General features: G+C 38.7%; 1 protein-coding gene across 3 annotated transcripts in view; it reads right to left on the reverse strand.

Annotated features, from left to right (window-relative positions):
- Positions 1-23492, reverse strand: part of CNTN5 (contactin 5) — a 674955-nt gene that overhangs the window by 176491 nt on the left and 474972 nt on the right. For all 3 annotated transcript variants that reach the window (XM_086739601.1, XM_086739602.1, XM_086739603.1), the window contains one exon: positions 3351-3554. In XM_086739601.1, coding sequence (XP_086595727.1) covers positions 3351-3554 — 204 coding nt within the window. The remainder of the gene's footprint in view (positions 1-3350; positions 3555-23492) is intronic.

Genomic DNA, 23492 nt, shown 5'->3' on the forward strand with positions numbered 1-23492 from the left:
TTCAAAAGGCCCATATTCATTGCATTCTGTGGAGTAGGCAGAACAAGGCAGGTGTCTTAAATAATAAATATAATTTAGCAACCAGAATTTTCCCGAATGTTTTTTTCAAGGTAGATTTATTGAGAGTGTGAGGTTAGGCAGAAAGTTTGTGTCTCTTCACTGAGAAACTTGCTCAGTCATACAGGAAAACAAGTAATTTACTAAGAAATACTAAAGAAGTCCATTACAGTAAAGGGGCTCTTCAGAAATCCCAACGGATAAAAATTAAGAAATGGAAGCCTAGTAGAAATTCATGCATGTGAAAAAAAAAATTAGGAAATTGCTGAGGAGCAGTTCATCTACGGGCAAATACCTCCCCAGTACTCCAGCACAGTTCAGAAGGTTGGATTATCTCAGTTGTATGACAGCCAGCTGTGAAACACACATTTGCTTGAGGCTGGTATATACTACGTACTTGACATTTAAGAAAATCTGTGCAGTTTTGCTTCACGGATTTTGTTTCTTAGCTCAGTGATGTAGACTGCTGCCTTAGTTCTTATTTACTCTCTCCATTTCTTACACTATTGTGGGTCTACATACATACGTGCTGTTAGTACGATATGGATAATTAATTTGTTAAATTTCCACACAAAACTGGAACCCAATAAAAGCATGAAGAAGTGTCATAAAGAAAGAATAGAGTAACATATGAATAACAAGTATGACGATAAAATTCTATCTTTTTTGTCAAACAAAAATACAGTCAATGTTTGGGTTTTTTAATTTTTAAAGTTTGATATTGAAAAGATCATGTCTGCTATGGTGAATTCAGTAAAACTAAACAGGTGAAAGTATAATCAGCACAGGTACTAAACCAGCAAAAGAAAACAGCAAATGATACAGTAAAATGTGCAGCTTTGGCTGCAGAGGTTGCATGCTGTGCAGACTGAAATTTCAACTTGTTACAATGAATAAACATTAACTTAATTTCATTTTAACCTGTGAACACATTTTTTGCTTACTCTGTTAATCTAAGTCATCTGTGTTTAAGTCTAGCTTTTGTAAGGCTTCTACAGCACAGCACTAGTCTTAGTTCTAGAAAAAGCTATAAGCAAGACAAAAGCCTCAGAGTCTCTTTCTCAATCTCTCTTTCTCTGATTTATCTAAGTATGGATTCATATATGCTGAATTACTGAAATGTATTTCTGAAGAACTAGAAAGCATCACTAAATGCGGAACATTTTGGAAAAAAGGACAACACAGGCACTTAAGGAATCATTAAATATTATTATAAAAAATAACATTATTTTGACAGAAAACAAACCCAGAAAGAAATTATAATGTAATTGCTCTTCGTTTGTGTAGCAAGAGGAGAGTTACAGTGGCAGCTTCTGTGAGAAGTTGCCAAAAGTTTCCCCTTTGTCCAGTGGACTCCAGGGCACAGGGGCAGTGCAGGGCACCACTGGCCAGGCTGAGCCAGCTGGCGACAGTGATAACAGCTCTTCGATGACATATTTAAGAAGGGAAAAATAAAATAGAAGGGCTGGCAGAGAGGGAGAGGTGTGACCCTCATGGGCCTTGTGGCCCTCACCCTCTGGCCACCTGCCAGGAGACCATCTGGGCCCAACTCAGCCCAACTCAGGTGAGAGAAAAGAGGAGAAGAGATTAGATGTGAAGAGAACCTGAGAGGCGTCTGTCTGAGCCAATTGTGAAGAATTTCTTGTGAGAGGAACAGCTGCAGACACCAAGATCAGTGAAGCAGGTCGGGCAGGAGTAATGCTGTTCCTGCCCAGGATTCCCCTGCAGCCCGTGGTGAGGCAGGCTGTCCCCTTGCAGCCCATGGAGGCCCACGGAGGAGCAGAGATCCACCTGCAGCCCATGGAGGACCCCACGCTGGGGCAGGTGGATTCCTGAAGGAGGCTGTGGCCTGTGGAGGGCCTGCTGGGGCAGCCATTTCCTGAGGGACTGCACCCCGTGGAAAGGGACCCCATGTTGAAGCAGCTCATGAAGGACTGTAGCCTCTGGGAGGAACCCCACACTGGAACAGAGGAGGAATGTGAGGACTTCTTCGCCTGAGGAGGAAGGAGCGGTGGAAAAAACGTGTGATGGACTGACCGCAACCTCCATTCACTATTCCCCTTCTGTGCTGCTCAGGGGAAGGAGGTGAAGATAGTCTGGAATGACACTAAGCCCAGGAAGAGAGGAGGGATGGAAGGAAGGTGTTCATAACATCTGGGTTTTTTTTTCTCTCTCATTATCCTGCTTTGGTTTTATTGTAAATAAATTGAATTTGGTTTCCCTGAGTCAATTTTCTTTTGCCCATAACGGTAACTTGAATGATCTCTCCCTGTCCCTATCTCAAACCTCGAGCCTTTTGCCATATTAACTCTCCTCTATTCCTTTAGAGAGTGGGGAGGGTGAGTGAGCAACTGCACAGGGCTTAGTCCCGAGTGGGAGATAAACTACAACAGTAATAAATATGAATCTTTTCGCTGCAAAAGAGCAAATAACACAGTTGCCTCTATAGGCAGATATTCCAACAGAATCAGAGTTACATATAATTTATATTGAAATGTCATACTGCTCCACAAGAAGTGTTATTGGAAAATATTTTTTTTTATTTTTGGGGAAAAGAAATCCTATGCCTTTTTTTTTATAATAAGTTTTAAGTACTTATTTACAGAGAAAAATACTGCAGTTATATGCCTTGATAAAATTCAAACTACCTGGGTAACTAACTATCATTGTAATCAATGCTATTGTAGTGTTCTTAGTGGTACTTAATTAGTGCATTGAATTGGAGTTTGGAAGTGTAACAGGTCTTTAGTACTGCAACAGGTAAAGTTTCAAGTAGTACGACCTGGTTGTCTGGTTGTCTAACCATGTGTGCCTTGTTTCATCTAAGATGTATGAATATGTATCTCCTGGCATACTGCTGCTGGTCTACATCCCCTATGTGATATTTTCAGTCCCGCATGGATATCTCAGATGCCTGAGGGTATCTCAGTGTGGCAATAGCCATTTGGGTTGAGGCAACTGAGCTGACCCCTCAAGAAATAGATATTACTGAGAAAGGAGATTTGCTTCTCTGTCAGTAGCAGAACACCAGGATAGCAAGGAGTAACTGTTCTAAACAAAATGTATCAGGAAATGTCAGATTGCACCTCAGCCTTCAGAGGTCTAAATATTCTCACAACTGTTAGATGTTTTGAATGAAATTGTCTCCTTCAATACCTTTCCTTTGCTGATTCCTATCCTAAATGCATGCAAATATTGAAAAACAATTAAAAAATGGTTCTTAAATTATCTACAGTATTTTTGGCTTAGTATTTTTGCTTCCATGCGGTACCTAGAAAAAATGTTTTTCTTACCGTCATTTCTCAGTGTCAGAGGTGTAGGAGGACTCAAAACTCTGGCATTTGTCACTGTGTTTTTTACCAGGCATATATAGCTGCCAACATCAGATGTTTGCACCTTGGAGATGTACAGATTGCCTGTCTCCTGAGAGATGAAGCGTCTGCTATCTTCTGCCACAAAAGATGGGAATTCATTAAATACCCAGCTATAGATGATCTCTAAAGGAAAAGAGAAAAAATAAGAAAAAGCAATTATGGAAAAAATATTGTGGAATGTTAATGGTTACACTCAGTAAATGTTCATTACCTTTATTTCAAAAACCTGGAAAAAAACAAATGCTAAAAGTGTTTTAACCTTTCTGTTTCTTTGTTTGTTTTGTTCATTTTTTTTTACAAGAGAAGAATTTTTTTTTCTCTTTTTGGAATTCTGGAAACAACATAAGCATTAAGTCCACAGGACAGATTTAGCTAAAAAAAAAATAATTACATTATTCAAAAGACTCAGAAATCACCCAGAAAATATTAGGTAATTCCCCTTTCTAATATTCCAGATCAAGTCAGAAATAATATATAATGTCAGGCAAAAAGGCCAGGAGGCCTGCGTGGATGAACAAGGAGCTCCTGGATCAACTGAAAGTGAAGAAGAAAGCCTACAGAGGGTGGAAACGGAGACAGGTAGCCTGGGAGGACTACGAAGAGGCTGTGCGAGTGGCCAGAGATTGGGTGAGGAAGGCTAAAGCCCTGACGTATATAAAAAGCAACAAGAAAAGCTTCTATAGGTATGTAGGGGACAAAAGAAAGTCCAAGGAGAATGTAGGCCCCCTCCAGAAGGAAACCAGTGTTCTGGTTACCCAGGACATGGAGAAGGCTGAGGTACTCAATGACTTTTTTGCCTCAGTCTTCACCGATAAGGGCTCTTGTCTCACCACCCAAGCTGTGGAAGGCACAAGCAGGGACTGCAAGGATGAAGAGCTGCCCATTGTACTCAAAGAGCAGGTTCAGGAACATCTGAGGAACTTGAAGGTGCACAAGTCCATGGGACCTGATGAGATCCATCCGCGGGTCCTGAGGGAACTGGCGGATGAAGTTGCCAAGCCACTGGCCATTGTATTTGAGAAGTCGTGGCGGTCTGGTGAGGTCCCCGATGACTGGAAGAGAGGGAGCATAACCCCAATTTTTAAAAAGGGAAACAAGGAGGACCCGGGCAACTAAGGCCGGTCAGCCTCGCCTCTGTGCCTGGCAAGGTCATGGAGCAGATTCTCCTGGAAACCATGCTAAGGCACATGGAGAGCAAGGAGGTGGTTGGTGACAGCCAACATGGCTTCACCAAGGGCAGATCGTGCCTGACCAATTTGGTGGCCTTTTGTGACAGGGTGACAGCACCGGTGGACAAGGGACAAGCAACGGATATCATGTACATGGACTTGGGCAAAGCTTTTGACACGCACGACATCCTTCTCTCTAGAGAGGCATGGGTTTGATGGATGGACCACTCGGTGGATAAGGAGTTGGCTGGATGGCCGCACTCAGAGAGTGGTGGTCAACGGCTCAATGTCCATGTGGAGACGAGTCACGACTGGCATCCCTCAGGGGTCCATGTTGGGCCCAGCCCTGTTCAACATCGTTGTCGGCGACATAGACAGTGGGATAGAGTGCACCCTCAGCAAGTTCATTGATGACACCAAGCTGTGTGGTGCCATCGACATGCTGGAAGGGAGGGATGCCATCCAGAGGGACCTTTGTAGGCTGGAGGTGGGCCCGTGCCAACCTCATGAAGTTCAACCAGGCCAAGTGCAAGGTCCTGCACCTGGGTCATGGCAATCCCAGGCACAAATACAGGCTGGGCGGAGAATGGATCAAGAGCAGTCCTGAGGAGAAAGACTTGGGAGTGCTGCTGGATGAGAAGCTCAACATGAGCCAGCAACGCGCCCTTGCAGCCCAGAAAGCCAACCGCATCCTGGGTTGCATCAAGAGGAGTGTGGCCTCCCCCTCTACTCTGCCCTGGTGAGACCCCACCTGGAGTACTGTCTGATCTGGCACTTCCTGGAGTACTGTGTCCAGTTCTGGAGCTCCCAACATAAGAAGGACATGGACCAGTTGGAGAAGGTCCAGAGGAGGGCCACAAAGATGATCAGGGGGCTGGAGCACCTCTCTTATGAGGACAGGCTGAGAAAGTTGGGGCTGTTCAGCCTGGAGAAGAGGAGGCTTCAGGGAGACCTGATAGTGGTCTTCCAGTACCTCAAGGGGGCCTACAAGAAAGATGGGGAGAGGACAGTAGGGGCCTGTTGTGGTAGGATGAGGGGTAATGGTTTTAAAATAGAGAGAGGTAGATTTAGATTGGATATTAGGAAAATTTCTTACAATGCGAGTTGTAGACCACTGGAACAGGTTGCCCAGAGAGGTGGTGGAAGCCCCATCCCTGGAAATGTTCAAGGCCAGGCTGGATGAGGCTCTGAGCAACCTGATCTAGTCGGGGATGTCCCTGGTCCTTGCAGGGGGGTTGGACTAGATGACCTTTGAAGGTCCCTTCCAACCCAAGCCATTTTATGATTCTATAATTCTATGCCCTGGTTTCAGCAGGGAGTTAATTTTCCTTTCAAGTAGCCGGTGCGTTTTGGATTTCGTGTGTGAAGAATGTTGATAAAACACCCTGATGATACCAGTTGTTGTTAATGACACCAAGAACACTGTCCTCTTTCCAGGTCTCACTGATGTGCAGATGCAGGAAGCTGGGAGAAAGACAGCCAGAATAATTGACCCAAACTGGCCAAAGAGAGTATCCCATGCCATAAACGTCATGCTCAGTATATAAGTGGGCCTTGGCCATGGGAGGAGGCATCCTATGCATCCATTTTCCTCTTCCACCTTTCTCTCGCTTGTTGGCATCATTCCCTCTACCTTGCTGGCTCACTTTTGCTCCTTTGCTTGCCGCTTGGTTTTGTTTCAGTGATCGCTGCTTGGGACGGGCTGTGTTGGTCTTTGAGACATCGGGTGGTGAGAAACCGTACATTGTTCATTTTGTCTATTTTAATATCCTTATATTCTATTATAATTGTAGTTTTCCTTTGCTATTTTAGGAAACTGTTTTAATTTCAACCCATGAGTTTTCCTTTCTTCCCAATTCTCTCCCCCATCCTGCTGGGGAGGGGGAGGGTGAGTGAGAAACTGTGTGGTAACTTGGGCTAAACCATCACATATAAACATTATTTTCTCTACTTGTTCAAAATTTCAGTGAACTATAGCAAGATGCGTCCTACAGAGCAAGGGATGAATTTTTCATATGTGTGTATGAACAGTTTTTAATTCTGAACATCTGTTTCTAAAATCAGCAGATTCTAGTAACACTACATTTCTATCTCCTTCTAGATTTGCTTCACTGAAGAATCTCAGAACTCTTCCTATATGCATCTTAAATCCCTACAATCTTAAATCAAAGCTACCAACTGCTTTACTTCATAATCTGATGGATCAAAGACTAATCAAACTGATTTCATAAAAAGGTAATTAAAGCCAGTGCCTTGGTTCTCATTTTTATCTCACAAATCATTCTGTTCACCTGAAAACATATACTTTTCCCTTTATACTCACAATAACTGGTTGAGAAAAAAAGATTATTTCTTATTAGTCTCTATGAGACTAAAAAAACTTAGATACACTAATGTCTTTGCATTAGAAGTATCAATAAAGCTAATGAGATTCTGATTTAGCAGGGAATTTCTTCCAGGGAGTTATTCATGTGGAGTTCCACCAATTCAGACTTAAAAGCTTTAACCTTATGTATACTTTTTTACATGTTGTTCTCCTTTCAATCTTAACTTCCACTCTTCCATTTTGTCTTCACTCTTTAAAAAAATATTCTTTACTATTTAAACTGACACATTATCTATAAGGCAATTTCTTCTGTAATCTCCCCCCTGTGATAGTCTTTAAAGAAATGACAACAAAATCAGAAAAGACAAAGCTAGTTCATGTATATAAAGTCACTACTACTGCTACAAGATGCAAACTGCTCCATTAGTATACCAAGTTCCAAGTTTTTATACTCAGATTTCTTATGTGACTACTCTCAGCTTCAGTAGCGAAATAAAGACAGTAATTGCGTATATGTCAGTCTGGTTCTCTCATACTTTTATTCCTGCTACAGTCCAAATGTTTTATTGATAAAAAGTTAGTTGGAAAAGGAAAGAGTCAAAGAGGTGAGAGGAAACGCCTCAAGATTCAAATTTTTCTGTGTGCTTTTCTTCTAATGATAGAAGAGGAACTGGTAGAGCTGTACAAGAAGTGTGAAACACATTAACATCCTAGCTAAACATCTGCCATAGCCAGGTGTGAAGTTTAACAGTATGGAAAGCATTAGAAATTCCAACTGATCTGTCCTTTCTATCCCTGTGTCGTACCATTCCCTGATATGGTGGTCAGGAAGGAATGGAAAATCACAACAATTAGTTTTTTAACCAATCTAAGCCAACACTGCAAGCATTGATGCAGAGATGCAAGATGTTCTGGATTAATTTTGAAGAAGTTCAGTCTTGAAGTTAGATGAAAACTTTCTTATGGAAAATGGATGGTATTAGCACAAAAATGCTACGTTAAAGGACTAAACATGTTTACCTGACAGTAGGGAAAGACTTCTCCAAAACACAGAATTAAGCTGCATACATTGACTTTTTGCTTAAAACCTTTCTAAGATCTAATTGTAATTCTGAGTGGTTACACAGGACCCTGAGCTCACAAAGAGCTCTTTGAGTGTTCAAAATTTCCTTCCTCTTCTATTATGTTTCAGGCAAAATACTAATTAGTCCAAAATATTTCTCCCTGAAAATTTCATTGCCACATTTTGCTATGATGTCTTATCTGGCAAAAATGTTTCATAGCAGCAAAAAATCTACAAAGTGATGATGAAGATACAAGTTCAAGGAAAATGCATAGGCTTTAATTGAAGACACCTGTTACCAGTTCAAATGGAAAGCAATCAGTCTCACTAATTGCTGTGGCTTAAAAGTAGTTCAAACCAAATGTAAAATTGTCATCATTGCATGTTCATTGTTAGTTCACGTAGAATATAATTTTTTCCATTTGTACCCTAAATACACACACAGAGGTAATTATTCATTGATTACTTAGAACTACTCCTAAGGAACAGATTTCAGGCAATAAATTTTTGTGCCTTTAAGGAAATAGAATACTTAGTCTTTGCCAGTGCTGAATCTGGGGGGGGGGGGATACTGTCATTTTGTCACCTTCTAAATTATTTTTGCTGTAAAAACGGAGTGATGGATGAATGTGTGTCAGGAAAGGGTACTGAGAAAAACAGTAACAGAACTTCTGACAAATAATTTATGCTATTTAGTTACAGTTAATGCTTTTATTTGTGCATATCTACAGCATCTGTATTCCAGACAGGAGCCCAAACTCCAAAGCACAGGCAAAAGTGCTAACAGTTTACTTCTTGATCATTGTCAACCCATTGCCATTGAAGGAATTACTCCTATTTTTCATTTCTAAGAAGCAAAACATTGGGAAAACACTTTCAGATACCTGAAGACTTTGCATCTGAATGTTCAGATTTGACATTGGTCTGGAATTCTGAACCTTGCAGGAGAAAAGCCCCTTACGCACTTTATTAACTTTCTCTCCTATTAGACCTAGTTAATGAGTTCAACATATATTTAAGTATAATTTTGAGGGTTACGTCCCATAAAGTATGCATAGCCTTCAGTGGAAATATCTCAGGGAAACTCTGCAATTTCCAATGTATGCTATGCAGAACAATCAGAAATAACCACAGCTGGCTTGGGATTTGGGGACCCAAGTTTTTAGCTGACAGAAATAGATGGATGATCTTGCAGAAGTGATTTTACAAAAGGGTGTTAAGGGAATGACTGCAATTATGGAATAATGGGTGTACCTTGACATTGATCCATTGTACAAATGTCTCTCACTTCTAAATTTTCAGCCATGGTAGAGGATGAAACATGCATTGGTGTTCATATTATGGGACTCTGAATGTTCCTAGTTTGTATGCCAGCAAAATTAAAATTTACAATCACAGAATTGCTAATGAAGGCTGTGCAAGTACAAAACCTGAGGTTTTGTTCTGTTTTGGTTTGTTTTGTTTGTTCCCCCCCCCGCCCCTGGCAGTATCATGCATAAGAGAATACCCAAATGATTGCAGTGACATGTAAAAATAACTAATAAAGAGAGAATGATGGAGAATCAACATTTATAATATTGCTGTCTATATATAGACAAGTCTGTCATTTATAGTACATGCACAGTAAAATATTCTAAAGCAACAATGAATATAGTTGTGAATATAGAAAAGAACTATATGAATATAGAAAATATAATATAGTTGTGAATATAGAAAACAACAGTGAATATAATTACAAGCCACAAGTCCCACAGCAGTTCAGCACAGGAGCACATGAAAAACTACCAGAAAAGAGACTTGTATTTAAATATGATCTGAATTCCCACTCTTAGAAAACGGTAAACTGCTGCGTGAACTTTCTGAATTTTGGAAGATGAAACCTAAGACCGAGCAGTTGACACTGGTCCTTTTTCTACACAGCTCACTGCAGTTCTTAGCGAACTACAAGTCTATATTTTCCTATAATGGTTTACGTTAAAAGATTTTAGAACCAGTGTCATTTGGCTAAGTACAAAGCACAACTGTCATTGTACTAACATTTTAATAGGATACTAAGCCTCAGAGATGCATCTCAAGTCTGACAGGTAAATAATGATGAGCTTCAAGGGATTTTGAAGCTAAAAGTCAGTGCTACCAAAATCTAAATAAATCAAGGTACAGCTGTAAAATCAGGAAATAATTACTCTAGATATGAACATTCTGAAGTAATCTCCTTTTGAGAAAAGACTGAGTAAATGGTTTCTCCATGCTGTACTCATTTTGCTTTCAATAGGGGAAAAAAAATTAAGTGAAAGTAGGAAACTGTGAATACTGCAGTATATAGAAGTTCAGAGTATTTTTACAGAATATATGCGAACTTATTTTTATGCCCATCTATTTTATTTTTAATGTGACACCTATGCTGAAACCACAGAGATGATGCAGAGCCCTTCCTGGAAATTACAGTTGACTACCAACACAGAAAAAAATCTTCACAGATACTATTCATCAACAAAAACAGAAACAGAGTGTAAAAAGACAGAGAAATTATCAATTATAGAGCCAGTTGTAAACTGACTTTCTCCTGCGGCCTGGGCTGGAGGACTCTTCTGCTCGTAAGTTCTGTTATATGCAAAGTCTTGGTGTGAAAATTATTTAACTAATTTTGGTAATTGCAAAACTGGTATTTCCTTTTATGAATGACCAGCCTTGTTTACCAAAAAATTGTCTCCGAGGGGTTTTGTATCTGTTTTCTGAAGGTCATCTGGAAAGCCTTCCAAATGTTCAATCTGTTTCTGTGTTTTATTAAGTACATTTTAGTGGGCTATGTAGGTGAAAATCTGTGTCACTTGATGATAAAGTAGTGAGAAGACAGCATTCATTTTCTGACAAAAGGAATTTATGGTGTGAAATTTTATTTACTATAATTTCTTAAATGATTTTTCTATATCTATATTTCTCCATTTCACTACACTAATTCCTGAACTGTCACAACGTGACGTACTTCCCATAATGGATGAAGCTGAAATACCGATATATCAGCATTTTTATTAGTGCTATATTATGCTTTTGGAGATATCTTTCTGATGCAGAAAATGTCAGTACCTTGGTAATGCAAAAGTTTTTCTGTCATTGTGGGTCAGTAAAAAATAACCTCAAGTATTATAATGAGAGCTGTGCTGGAGGCATTCAGATAGCACCACATATTCAGTCCTGTGTTTGTTAGCGCCTGAATGTTTCCCAGATTTGCTTCAAGGCTTTTCTCCAGAGAAATTGCTTGTTTTGTCCTTTTAACATGCAGTTTCCGGACAGCCTTTTCATCAGTCCTGTCAGCTAAGAAGATGTCCCTGCTTATTGCATGGAGGTCGGACTAGATGACCTTTAAAGGTCCCTTCCATCCCAAATTATTAGATTTTTTAAATTCTAAGTGGTATTTTAGGTGGTAAGTGAAGATGTAACAAGAAAGCTGCCATAAAAACTCATTGAAGACCACCTAAAACCTAAATGTAGAGTCCATACAATGGTTAAATATTGCATCTTCAAGTGCAAAGCATGAAAACATATACCCCATAATTGAACTTTTGTGGAGTTATGCTGTTCGTACAAGAAATAAGTCTGCTTTGTGTCTTCCTTCTGTGATGCAGAGAAGATATAGTACTCCATCTCCTTCAGTATCCTACTGGGAAAAATATGTTTCTCATCCGCTGTTTAGGATTTCCTCTGATTACTCCAATTCCACAAGATGGCAGTACTTGATGAATAAACGGTACTCATGCCTGATGACAGCCAAAATCTGAGGTAATCTGGCAAATTTAGTAACTCTAAAGAAGTTGTTTCTTCTCTTTTTTTTTTTTTTGATTGATTAAAAAAGCAGTAAAAAGTGCACTGAAGATTACAGGCCGAAGTTACATTATGTAGTCATAAACAATGGAATTTGCATGATGTCTTCGCTTAACCATTCAGAAATATTCTATTTAACAAAATAAAGTATCAGGGAAAAATATATGCCTAAATCACCACTGCTGAAAATATGAAACCTTTTTTTTTATCTCAAGCCCAGTTTCAACCTTTATCATCACACTGTCTATTTGGATATTCTGCATACCAAGCACAGAATAAGGGTGCTATATGCAGCACCTCCTAATGATGGAGAACACTTCACATTCAGAAGGGGGAAGCCTTCTTTTTAGCTAAGATGAATGATAACAATGAGTTGTTCCTCCAGCCTCCCACCACAACCAGATAAACAATTTTGGCGCAGTTCTTTGTGCTGCTGTGGCAGCTTATCAGTGCTCATTAATCCTCAAAAAAAATATTTAATGAAGGTAATTTATTTGTAGCATTGTAATGCACCCACATAGAGCAAACAGATATTGTCAATTTATCAGCTAGCAATGAAATTGCTTCTTTTCTGCTCTGGGGGCTCTGTATCTACTGCTCACTTACCTGAAACAAAATTCTACCAATCACATATTTGTCTTTGTTCAGATTTAATTACAGCGATAAATTTTCAAATATTTTCTTTATTGTAACTATTCACACAGACAATAACTAAAATATGGTAGAAAAGGTAAGTGTACTGTCAGGACAGATTTTGTATTGAAGGATACAAATATTACATTGTCATTACCAGTGTGTATAGCCAATATAGTCACATTTGACATATATGAAATGTAATCAGTCACTGAAATGTGTGAAGACCAACGAAATATCTTTCTCATATATATGCTCTTTAAAGAGACTGCATAGAATACAACAAAAATATGGCTTCTGAGAAAGGATGCTAGATTATTGTGTATATTTGATTACCACTGGCATGATTTTCATATAAAAAAAAAAAAAATCTGTTCCAGAAAGAACAAAAACAATGTGATCAAAAGGAACTCAAGAACACATGTCCTTAAAGGTCTTCTTTTGCCCCCAGAGAAGGCCAGATATTATTAGCTTGTCTTTAAAAATGTTCAGTGGGCTTAATTTCTAAATTCAGGTCTTCAGAATAACCTATTTCATTACTCAGTTAATAACGGCCCTTGCAGCCCAGAAAGCCAACTGCATCCTGGGCTGCATCAAAAGAAGCGTGGCCAGCAGGTCAAGGGAGGTGATTCTGTCCCTCTACTCTGCTCTGGTGAGACCCCACCTGGAGTACTGCTTCCAACTTTGGAGCCCCCAACATCAGGATGTGGACCTGTTGGAGATGGTCCAGAGGAGGGCCACGAAAATGATAAGAGGGCTGAAGCACCTCTCCCATGAGGACAACCTGAGAGAGTTGAGGCTGTTCAGCCTGGAGAAGAGGAGGCTCTGAGGAGACCTTACAGTGGTCTTCCAATACCTAAGGGCCTACAGGAAAAACGGAGAGAGACTCTTCAGTAGGGCCTGTTGTGACAGGACAAGGGGTAATGGTTTTAAATAGAGGGAGGCAGATTCAGACTTGATATAAGGAAAAATAATTTTACACTGAGGGTGGTGGAACACTGGAACAGGTTGCCCAGAGAGGTGGTGGATGCCCCATCCATGGAAATGTTCAGGGCCTGGTTGGATGGGGCTCTGAGGAACCTGATCTGGTTGGAGATGTCCCTGCTCCTTGCAGGGGGGTTGGACTAGATGACCTTTGAAGGTTACTTCCAACCCTAACCATTCTATGTTTCTATGATTCTATAAGACCACTTTCCTTAATATTTTTGTATATTTCCCCAATACAGTTTATTAGTTATTCAATTTACCATATGTAAAGTATTGAAAACACTTTATTGATGACCTATTTTACAATTACGATGGAAGACCAACATTCTCATCTGTATCAGGCTTCTGTTCTTGAGGCTAGATCAACCAAATCTCTTCAACTTTTCCTTAAAAGTCATGGTTTTGAATCCTATATACAGATTTATTGTTGTCATCTGTACATCTTGTAATATAGGACCCAAAGGTGACATGGTATTCTATCTATCTGAGATGTTAACACTACTGATAATTGGAGTAATAGTTTCACATACTCTACAGATAGCAGTTGTCTTAGTTTGCCCCAGAACTGAAGTATGGAAATTTCCATTCTAGTAAGCATTACATTTTCTCTAATAGCAGTATTTTTCTAAGGAGGAATGCTGTTTATCACTTATTTTCCTTTATTCTATCTGTAAATAGGATGTTTTGACAAGTACAGTAGTCTGCAATTTGCTGAATTTTGTGTTAGTCATTGGAAGCCTTTTCTCCATTGTCCTTTCGGGTTCTTCTTCTGTGCTCTGTACTGACTGTAATCTCTTGCAGTTAGGTGTCATTCACAAATGCTAAATCATAGAATCATAGAATGGTTAGAGTTGGAAGGGACCTTCAAAGGTCATCTAGTTCAACGCCCCTGCAAGGACCAGGGACATCCCCGACTAGACCAGGTTGCTCAGAGCCTCATCCAGCCTGGCCTTGAACATTTCCAGGGATGGGGCCTCCACCACCTCTCTGGGCAACCTGTTCCACTGTTCTACAACTCGCATTGTAAAAAATTTCTTCCTAATATCCAATCTAAATCTACCCCCCTCTATTTTAAAACCATTACCCCTCGTCCTATCACAACAGGCCCGACTGAACAGCCTCTCCCCATCTTTCTTGTAGGCCTCCTTGAGGTACTGGAAGACAGCTATCAGGTCTCCCTGGAGCCTCCTCTTCTCCAGGCTGAACAGCCCCAACTCTCTCAGCCTGTCCTCATAGGAGAGGTGCTTCAGCCCTTTTATCATCTTCGTAGCCCTCCTCTGGACCTTCTCCAACTGGTCCATGTCCTTCTTATGTTGGGGGCTCCAGAACTAGACGCAGTACTGCAGGTGGGGTCTCACCAGGGCAGAATAGAGGGGGAGAATCACTTCCCTCAACCTGCTGGCCATGCTCCTCTTGATGCAGCCCAGGATGCGGTTAGCCTTCTGGGCCGCAAGAGCACATTGCCGGCTCATGTCAAGCTTCTCGTCCACCAGCACTCCCAAGTCCTTCTCCTCAGGGCTGCTCTCAATCCATTCCCCGCCCAGCCTGTATTTGTGCCTGGGATTGCCATGACCCAGGTGCAGGACCTTGCCCTTGGCCTGATTGAACTTCATGAGGTTGGCACGGGCCCACTTCCAGCCTACAAAGGTCCCTCTGGATGGCATCCCTCCCTTCCAGTGTGTCAACGGCATCACACAGCTTGGTGTCATCAGTGAACTTGCTGAGGGTGCACTCTATCCCACTGTCCATGTCGCCGACAAAGGTATTGAACAAGGCTTGGCCCAACACGGACCCCTGAGGGACACCACTCGTGACTGGTCTCCACTTGGACATTGAGCCGTTAATCACCACTCTCTGAGTGCGGCCATCCAGCCAACTCCTTATCCACCGAGTGGTCCATCCATCAAACCCATGCCGTGGGGGGATGGACGTGCGGGACAGTGTCAAAAACTTTGCACAAGTCCAGGTAGATGATATCCGTTGCTCGAAAAATATGGAACGCTTCACAAATTTGCATCTCATCCTTTCTTCATACCTTTCTTTTCACTAGACCACTCACACTTTCAAAGAAAAAAAAAATTGACATGATTTGTTCTTGACAAATCCATATTGACTGTTTTTTAACACCTCATTATGGTCTTATTGCCTACAAATTCAATGTTTAATATTACATCACAGTACCTTTGCCAAACTCAGCCTGACTATGAGTTCTCCTTTATTAAAAAAAAAAACAACCAAACAATAGACTGTGAATGACAGCTCTTCTATTGACACTCGTCTATTATTAGGTAGGAATGGAAATCAATACTTATGTAGAAAAATCTGGAATGCTCCATATAAATTTATGTTCTATGCTTTATAACATATAACACAAAATTGTCACTGTACAATGCTATTTTCTATGAAAAGCAGAAAAAAAAGTGGAAGGTAAAAAGCAATAAATTTAAACAGTCTAAATAAGTATTACCAGAGAACTTAGTTCAGAATTTAAGCATTAGCATTGCAGCTATTTTAATCAATACTACTGACTTTATAGAATGATTGAAACATGTATAGCCAGCTGGACTAGGGAAGTGATAGTCTCCCTGTAATCAGCACTGGTGAGGCCACACTCACCAGTTTTGAGCTCCTCATTACAAGAAAGCGATATGGGTGTCAGTCTCCTCTCCCAAGTAACAGGATGAGACACAACAGTTACAAGTTGCACCAGAGAAGGTTTAGTTTGGGTATTAGGAAAAGAGTCTTCCCTGAAAGGGTTGTCAAGCGTTGAAACAGGCTGCACAGGGAAGCAGTTGAGTCACCATCCCTGGAGATATTTAAAAGACTTGCAGATGTGGCACTTAGGGGTACGGTTTAGTGGTGGACTTGGCAGTGCTGGGTTAATGGTTGGACTCAATGGTCTTAAGGATCTTTTCCAAGCTAAATGATTCTATGATTCTATGATTAGTAATTTCCAAAGACAAGGATTAGAGATAATTTTGTTACAGCATTAGAAAGGGTAATCAGGAAGACCCACATAATTACAAGTTCATCAGCTTCAAACTTAGATGAAATAATTCAATGGCTGATATGAGACTTGATTCATATCCAATTTTAAAAGTGAGATATAATTAACAATAATTAACGTATAATGTGATGAAGTTAACAATATTTGAAGAAAATATATCTAGTCAAACTAACTTGGTAGATTTTTATTGTTCATTTTACAGATAAAGACAACAAAGTTTCTGTAATGTACCTAGAATTCATGTTTTACAAAAGCACACACTAGTTAAAAAGAATTGGAATAATCTCAAAATTAACTTTTTGTGCATTGAAAGGACTAAAAACTGGCTGCAGAGAATGATCAAAAGGATCAGTTCTGGAATTCTTCATCCTCCACTGCTGAATATTTTACCAGTCAAAAAAAAATCTATGCAGTTGTGATCAGTGATCTACAGGCAATATACAATGTTACAGTGACAGATATTTAGGCCAAGTCACAGGTAAACTGTGATTTGGACAGCTTATTATTATGAAAAATTTTTTTTTATGCTGGAAATATATTTAATGTACAGTAACAGAAGTTGATTTTTTCTTAATAATCGGAAGAAGAATTCTGTAGTAATGACTAACTAATGTACTCATCAAAAGTATGGTGTTGGAAAATAATGTTTAATGCTCAGGAAAACACAACATTGTATATAATATTTATATATTAAAATTATTTTATCTGTCAAAATATTCAACAGACTTAAAAGTTTGGGTTTTTTTTCTCCTTTTTTTTCTCTTTCAAACTTTATATCTCTCTTGTTCTCTAATCATGTTAGGATGCTTGAGCTTATCTATATTTTCATGGTACTGGTGTGACAGTTACTCCAGCACAGTCTACTTCTTACCTAAGTCACTGCAGGGGTAAGCACAATAAAAAGTCATACTCTGGAACAGTGTTACCTGCAGTGAACTCCAGAATCATGCACCCAAGTGGGCTGATGCATTGTATGGAGATTTCATTTTATGACTACTGCAACAATAACCAATAGATTAATGCATTTTGAAGGCATAAATAGGACATCCATCAAAACAAACAAAAAGAAATAATGATAGGATGATGATCATCCAAATTTGTGGAATATGGCTCTGTCAAGTGTTAAGAGTGACATTATCTTTTTTTTCATCTGAGCAATGCTAAATCTCCGCGTCCTTAGTTTTTCCTCACCAGTTAGCAACAGAGACCTTGTTAAGCAAATTCTGTAATTTGGCTGAAAATGCTCACTAGTACTCCAGTTATTAGCAGTTATTAGCATATCAGTTTCTCAAGGGGTTTATATGTATGTTTCAGCTCGACTTTTTGTACTTCCAAGAAAGAAAGCAACTTAAATTTGTCACTTTATCCCTCATTCACCTTGATTCCTAACGGCAAGAAGGATTACTAGTAGCAGAAAGATTTATTTAACAAGATTTAATTTCAGGCTCCTGGGTGTAGAAATGAAAATAAAAGGCTACTGTAGTCCTAGTTTATACTTCAAAACACAATCTTTTCTAACAGCCTTCACCATCCTTTACATGCCATTGTTGTCACAGGAATTGTAGTGGCAAAACCTGAGAAATTAGAGTCCACAGAGTTGCCTTTGTATGGCTGCATGTATTGAACTTAAGATACATCGCACTGCCTCTCTGCTTTATATTCTTTTGGTGCTAGGTACCTTAATATAGTTTTAAAGGCTTTTACTGGGTCTACCTAAGTTTGGTAAATTCCATCATGGCTATGGCACAATATGACTGATGGATCTTCCTTGGGCCTGCTCCTTTGCTCCTACGGCATTTATTACCCTAAGGTCTCAAGTCAAAGGCAGTACTGTTCTCATCAGCTTTATATGGCAAAACTGAAGAAGTTGGAAGGAAGTGACTTCCCAGCAGTCATGAATTAGGCCATAGTCAAAATGAAATCTCCAGTAATATATAATTGTTTTAATTTTTAATATTCTTTCTTTTTATATTCTTTCTTCTCCCCACCAGCTCTTTCTATATATAGTCAATTAATCCTTAGGAGCTGTGTGGATGGACATTGGAGATGGGTAGCTACTCCCTCATCCTCCCTTTAAATTTTGATGTTAAAAAAAAAGACCAGCAGTATAAATCACATAATCCCTCAGATACTCAAGGTCTGGTTCTCAACTCCTTCTTGGTATGTTTTCTAGGCTTAAATGTACCAAGGAATGGATCATTCATTACATCTTTTTGAACACAATGAAACATGTGAACATATGTTTTAGGGAATAACATGAAACCAAATTTATAGTCCTCAAAAAACAATTTTTAAGTATTAAGAATGACAGTGACAGATTTTTTTTTTCACCTTAATTAAAAAATAACTCAAAGTGCAGATAAAGAGCATGATACATGTCACATTAGCAAACTGCCCCAGAATGCTGGTAATGCTGTTCAAACTTGTTGTACAAATAAATCACCACAAATAACGTCAGCAACAATCAATCACTTAAAATTTAACAGTTTAGAGACCGTAACTCTTACCTGTTTCTACATACAGAAAATACACTGTTGAATCCCCATGCACATTGTTCTGCACTACTGGATACCCAGTGAACTGTTTCCATCCATCTTCTACTTGTCACATAATTGTTATTTAGAGATAATACACAGCCTTCTGTTGTCTTACTTTCAGCCTAGCGGTGTCTCATGATTATAATCTCTCCTCTTCAGCCCCTTAGCAATAGCAGTCAAATTGACACCTGATGTGTCACATTATAGATACAAATCACATGGAAAAAGAAGATATTTATTCAACTGTCCCTGATTCTTTTTCCTAAAAGAAATACAATTATTAAAATGATGCAAACAACAGGCAATTTTGCTCCCCCCTGTGCTGAGTACGTGCATAGTTTTCAGAAGGCTAATTATTTTTTTTCAAAGTCCTTTTCCTTTTAGGTATGAAACATGATGTTAAAAGTCACAAGACCTTGACTGTTAATTAGCGCAATTTTAGTCTTTTCTTGAAATTTTCTTTGTAGATCATCCTCTGTAAAATAGGTACTGCTTCTTCCTTCTATCTTGCATTTGACAGAGCTGAAACTACAGGATTGACACCACGTGGTAGTTTGCTAAACTCCAAATGGACCTCGTGATTCTGCAGGAAAACCCAAACTGAGGCAAACCCTTAATCAGAATTATCTATATCCCTCTTTCCAGTCTCCCTTCTTCTTCCTGAATTTTTATCCCTACCATCTCCATGGAAGATTTTCTTAATTATTGAAAGAGGAAAATACCATGAAAATTAACGCTTCAATAAACAAACAGATGAAGTTAAATTTTCCAGTTACAGATTCTCCACTCTAGGGTAATAGCATCAACACAACAGGAATCGTATTAGCTGGCTAATTAAGTCATCAGCAATTATTTTAACAATATTGGAACATAGCATGAGAACATAGAAGAGAGAAGTGGTCAATCAAATTATCAGAATTAAGTGTGATATTAATTATTACATTGTTAAAAAGATGGCATTGTGATCAAAATGAAGTAACTTTTCCACTGTTATCGCTCTGGATAACATCTTTAGTTGCCAAAAGATAAAGGATGCACATGTGCTGCTGCACAGGCACTTGTGTTCGGCTGTAATAATTCAGAATTTTGTCTGAACTTTATGATATTATGCTTATATCTATTCAGTCATTTTCTCCTTGAAAAAGCCAAGCAATTGCCTTTAAGATATCTACTGTTAAGTTCATGCCAGTTACAATTGTACTGGCTAGGAAAAAAATAACATAAATACACACAGATATATATTTCTAAACAATTTCTAGTTTCCTCTTTGAAAAAGAAAGCTAGATATCCCAACCTGAATTGTTTTCATACTGCTTCATTTATTTGGAACAATCTTCCTGAACTGATTAAATAAGGCTATATAAAATATCTATGTCTCATTAAGCATTGTATCACCTCAAATGTTTTAAGCTCACATTCGTATCATACTTACAAAATCAGGAATAACTTTATTTAATACAGAAACTTGTTAATGGCATCTTATAGAACTTAGACCAGTTAGGTTCAAAGCTTTCTCCTTCTGAATCAAGACTGACCTCCTAACATTTTCAGTAGTCATCTCTGCTAGAATCACAGTTGAATTCAGTTAATCATGGCTCGTCTGGGAAGAGTTGCATTTTCTGAAAACTCCACTGCTTTCATCTTTTTTTTTAATCCTTTAAGATTTCCCCACAATGGTAACTGAGAGAAAAAAAAAAACTAGACTCCAGATCCTTAGAAATGAATCGTTTCTCATCTCTTTCTCCTTCTTATGTTTCCTCTTGTTTCAGCTGTCGGATCAGCATTGTATTTCTGGCTTCTTCTCCTTAGTTACATTGCTTAACATGTGCACTCTCACTCTATTCTTTTCCACGGTATAAAGCAGAGAGGTAATTGGGATTAATGAGAAATTTTCTATCTTAAACAAAATGGGCTTTCTGACATTTAACTAACTGACATATTTGTAAAACTGTATTGTTCCAGCCACCAGCTTAGTAAAACATCAGAACTAAATAGCAAATGGGTTCTAATAGGAAGGTTATTCTAAGAGGGTCAATTTTGTGAGAGCCCTGTGCCACTGTGACTGTACCTGCTGAATGTTTCTCCTATCTTAAATCTATTAATGTTGATCTTCCACTATTTTAGCATCTATATAGCCTGTGCCACAGGAAGTTTTTGCCACACCATCTCCTAATTTAATTGGTACATTTACAATACTAGTTGCAGAAATATGGTTGTGATACCATGAACATACATTTCTATTAAACCTGGCAGGACAGTGCTGTTTTGGTTAATCACTAGACTGAGGAGTTCTTTATAGTTACGTCTAATTTGTTGTGACATCTGAGTAACAGGCTAGTAACTTGTCTCTAGGGAAGAGGAGCTTGCTCACTACAGAAACTTTTAATCATTAGTGTCCCATTTGTCAAGCTGTAGACAAATAGTCACATATAGCTGATGCCTGAAAGGCAATAGAGCATGAGCTTGAAGGCCAGCATACTCAATGCATTTTTAAAATTAATTAATCTCCTGTGCTTCCTTCCTTTTCTCTTGGTATCTCCTTTCACTTTGATTCTCCTGAACAGGCAGCCGGGGTAATATTTGTTGACAATAGTGTGGCTGTGGAACTCAAACACACATCCCTTAAGCAGAGCACTGTCAGGGCTGCCCCTTCATCCAACATTGTGTACTGGCTTAATTGGCCAAGGTCAACCAGCTTTCTCTCACTACATTTTCATAGCCCTTGAGGGGAGGAACAGCTCCAGTGAGTGATCCAGTGGGTCTAGTAACATTAAACTTTCAATTTCTAGTGTACCTCAGCAGATTGTTCGAAAGCATTATTAATGTTTTTAGGAGGTGGGGATGATTTATCAATAGTGATAACATTTGGATTTTTTTTTAAATACCAAATTAAAATTTCTTTGGAAGATTTTACTTCTGTTGGACCAGTAATGCATATCTATTAATTTATTGATACTTATTATATGATGTCCCTCCTCCTTGCAGAGGGTTTGGACTAGATAACCTTTAAAGGTAAATTATTCTATGGTTCTATGATTCTAATACTTTTCAAATTATTTAAATTAAAAAAATATAATATCTAGACTTCTATGTCAAGAAAATTTAAATAGATAACAATTATTTTTCTATATGCTTAATATACAGACATTGCCTAGAATTTGGAGCACATGCAGATCATTAAAATGTAATACATTTTACATACAGTATAAAACACATTGCCAACAGACTGGGAGTAACTCCTCCTTGGCAAATATAGCTTATTACAGTGTTACCCTACAGAAAGTTCTATAATTCCCAGATTCTTAAGTTTCATATCGTCAGATGTATGCCTTCAACAAGATTGAGGAAGGAAACCCTATAAAGTGCTCCAGGGAAGTCAGCAGCAAAATTACTGTTCATGTATTGAGTAATGAAAAGACCATAGAAGAAAAAAAAAAAGAAGTTAATTGTGTTTGTTCATTCCATAATGAAAACTACAGGCATAGTCATCAATCAATTGCACAGATAAAGAATACAGATTCCTACACTGAGCCATGTCAGGGGCCATGGACATTCACTGTAATGATAACACATGTGGGAATTAGCATTTCTAGACAACAAAGTTTCAAAAGCAGTATAGTAAAAGTGATAAAACCAGGGATGCAAGAGGAAAATATCTTTATGATTCTTCTAGGGAAAAAAAATGTGAGTGAAGACATGAGATGACCCTATGGAATTAGCCCAGAATTAGGACAGGAATATTGAGATTAAAGGATTGTGTATCTATCTTCCAAATTTCGTTTTCTCCCATTATCAAAATCAAAGTTCAAGCTTCTTTAGCGTTCAGTTAAAGTCAAATGAACACAAAAATATAGTAAAACCTAAGAGTGAAGTGCAGGAACCCTTTAATTCATGGTAACTAACTCATTCAGTTGATACACGTGGCTCTCAAAACAGTGTTTTAAAAACAGTTTATATGTGCTTTATGATCAGTTATGTGTTATGGGCATGCAAAGAAGTGATAAAGAAGTTGTGCCATCTTGTCTTCTATGTGTGACATACTAAGTTTTGTTACATAAACTTTTCTGTCTTATACGGGTTAGCAATAATTTTCTAATACTGTTACTTAAGTAATCTGTTTCTGTTACTTAGCATAACGCTCCCACAATTAATTAAAATTGGTGAAGAAGCACAAACTATGACATGCAATTATGAGAGAAACAAAACAGAGTTAAGATGGGAGTCCTATATGTCTTCATATAGATCCCCTTAGCATAGACCAACTGTTTGTTAAGTCTAGACATAGATTTGCCTTAATTTTAACATTTTAACAACTTCCTCTAAGTCTCATTTTTGCTAGTAGAAAGAGAAGTATCAGGGCATTGGACAGTTCTAATTTCCCAGCAAACTTAGCAGTTTGGACGAGATGATAGTTATATTCAGTGAACATGAAATGTTCTATTTGCCATCACCAATTTTGTACATATGAAGCTCTACAAACTACTAGTAGAAGTTACTGAGCGATGAGTAAGTTCTACTCA

This window comes from Chlamydotis macqueenii, chromosome 1 (genome assembly GCF_036417535.1).
Source record: "Chlamydotis macqueenii isolate bChlMac1 chromosome 1, bChlMac1.mat, whole genome shotgun sequence".
NCBI lineage: Eukaryota > Metazoa > Chordata > Aves > Otidiformes > Otididae > Chlamydotis > Chlamydotis macqueenii.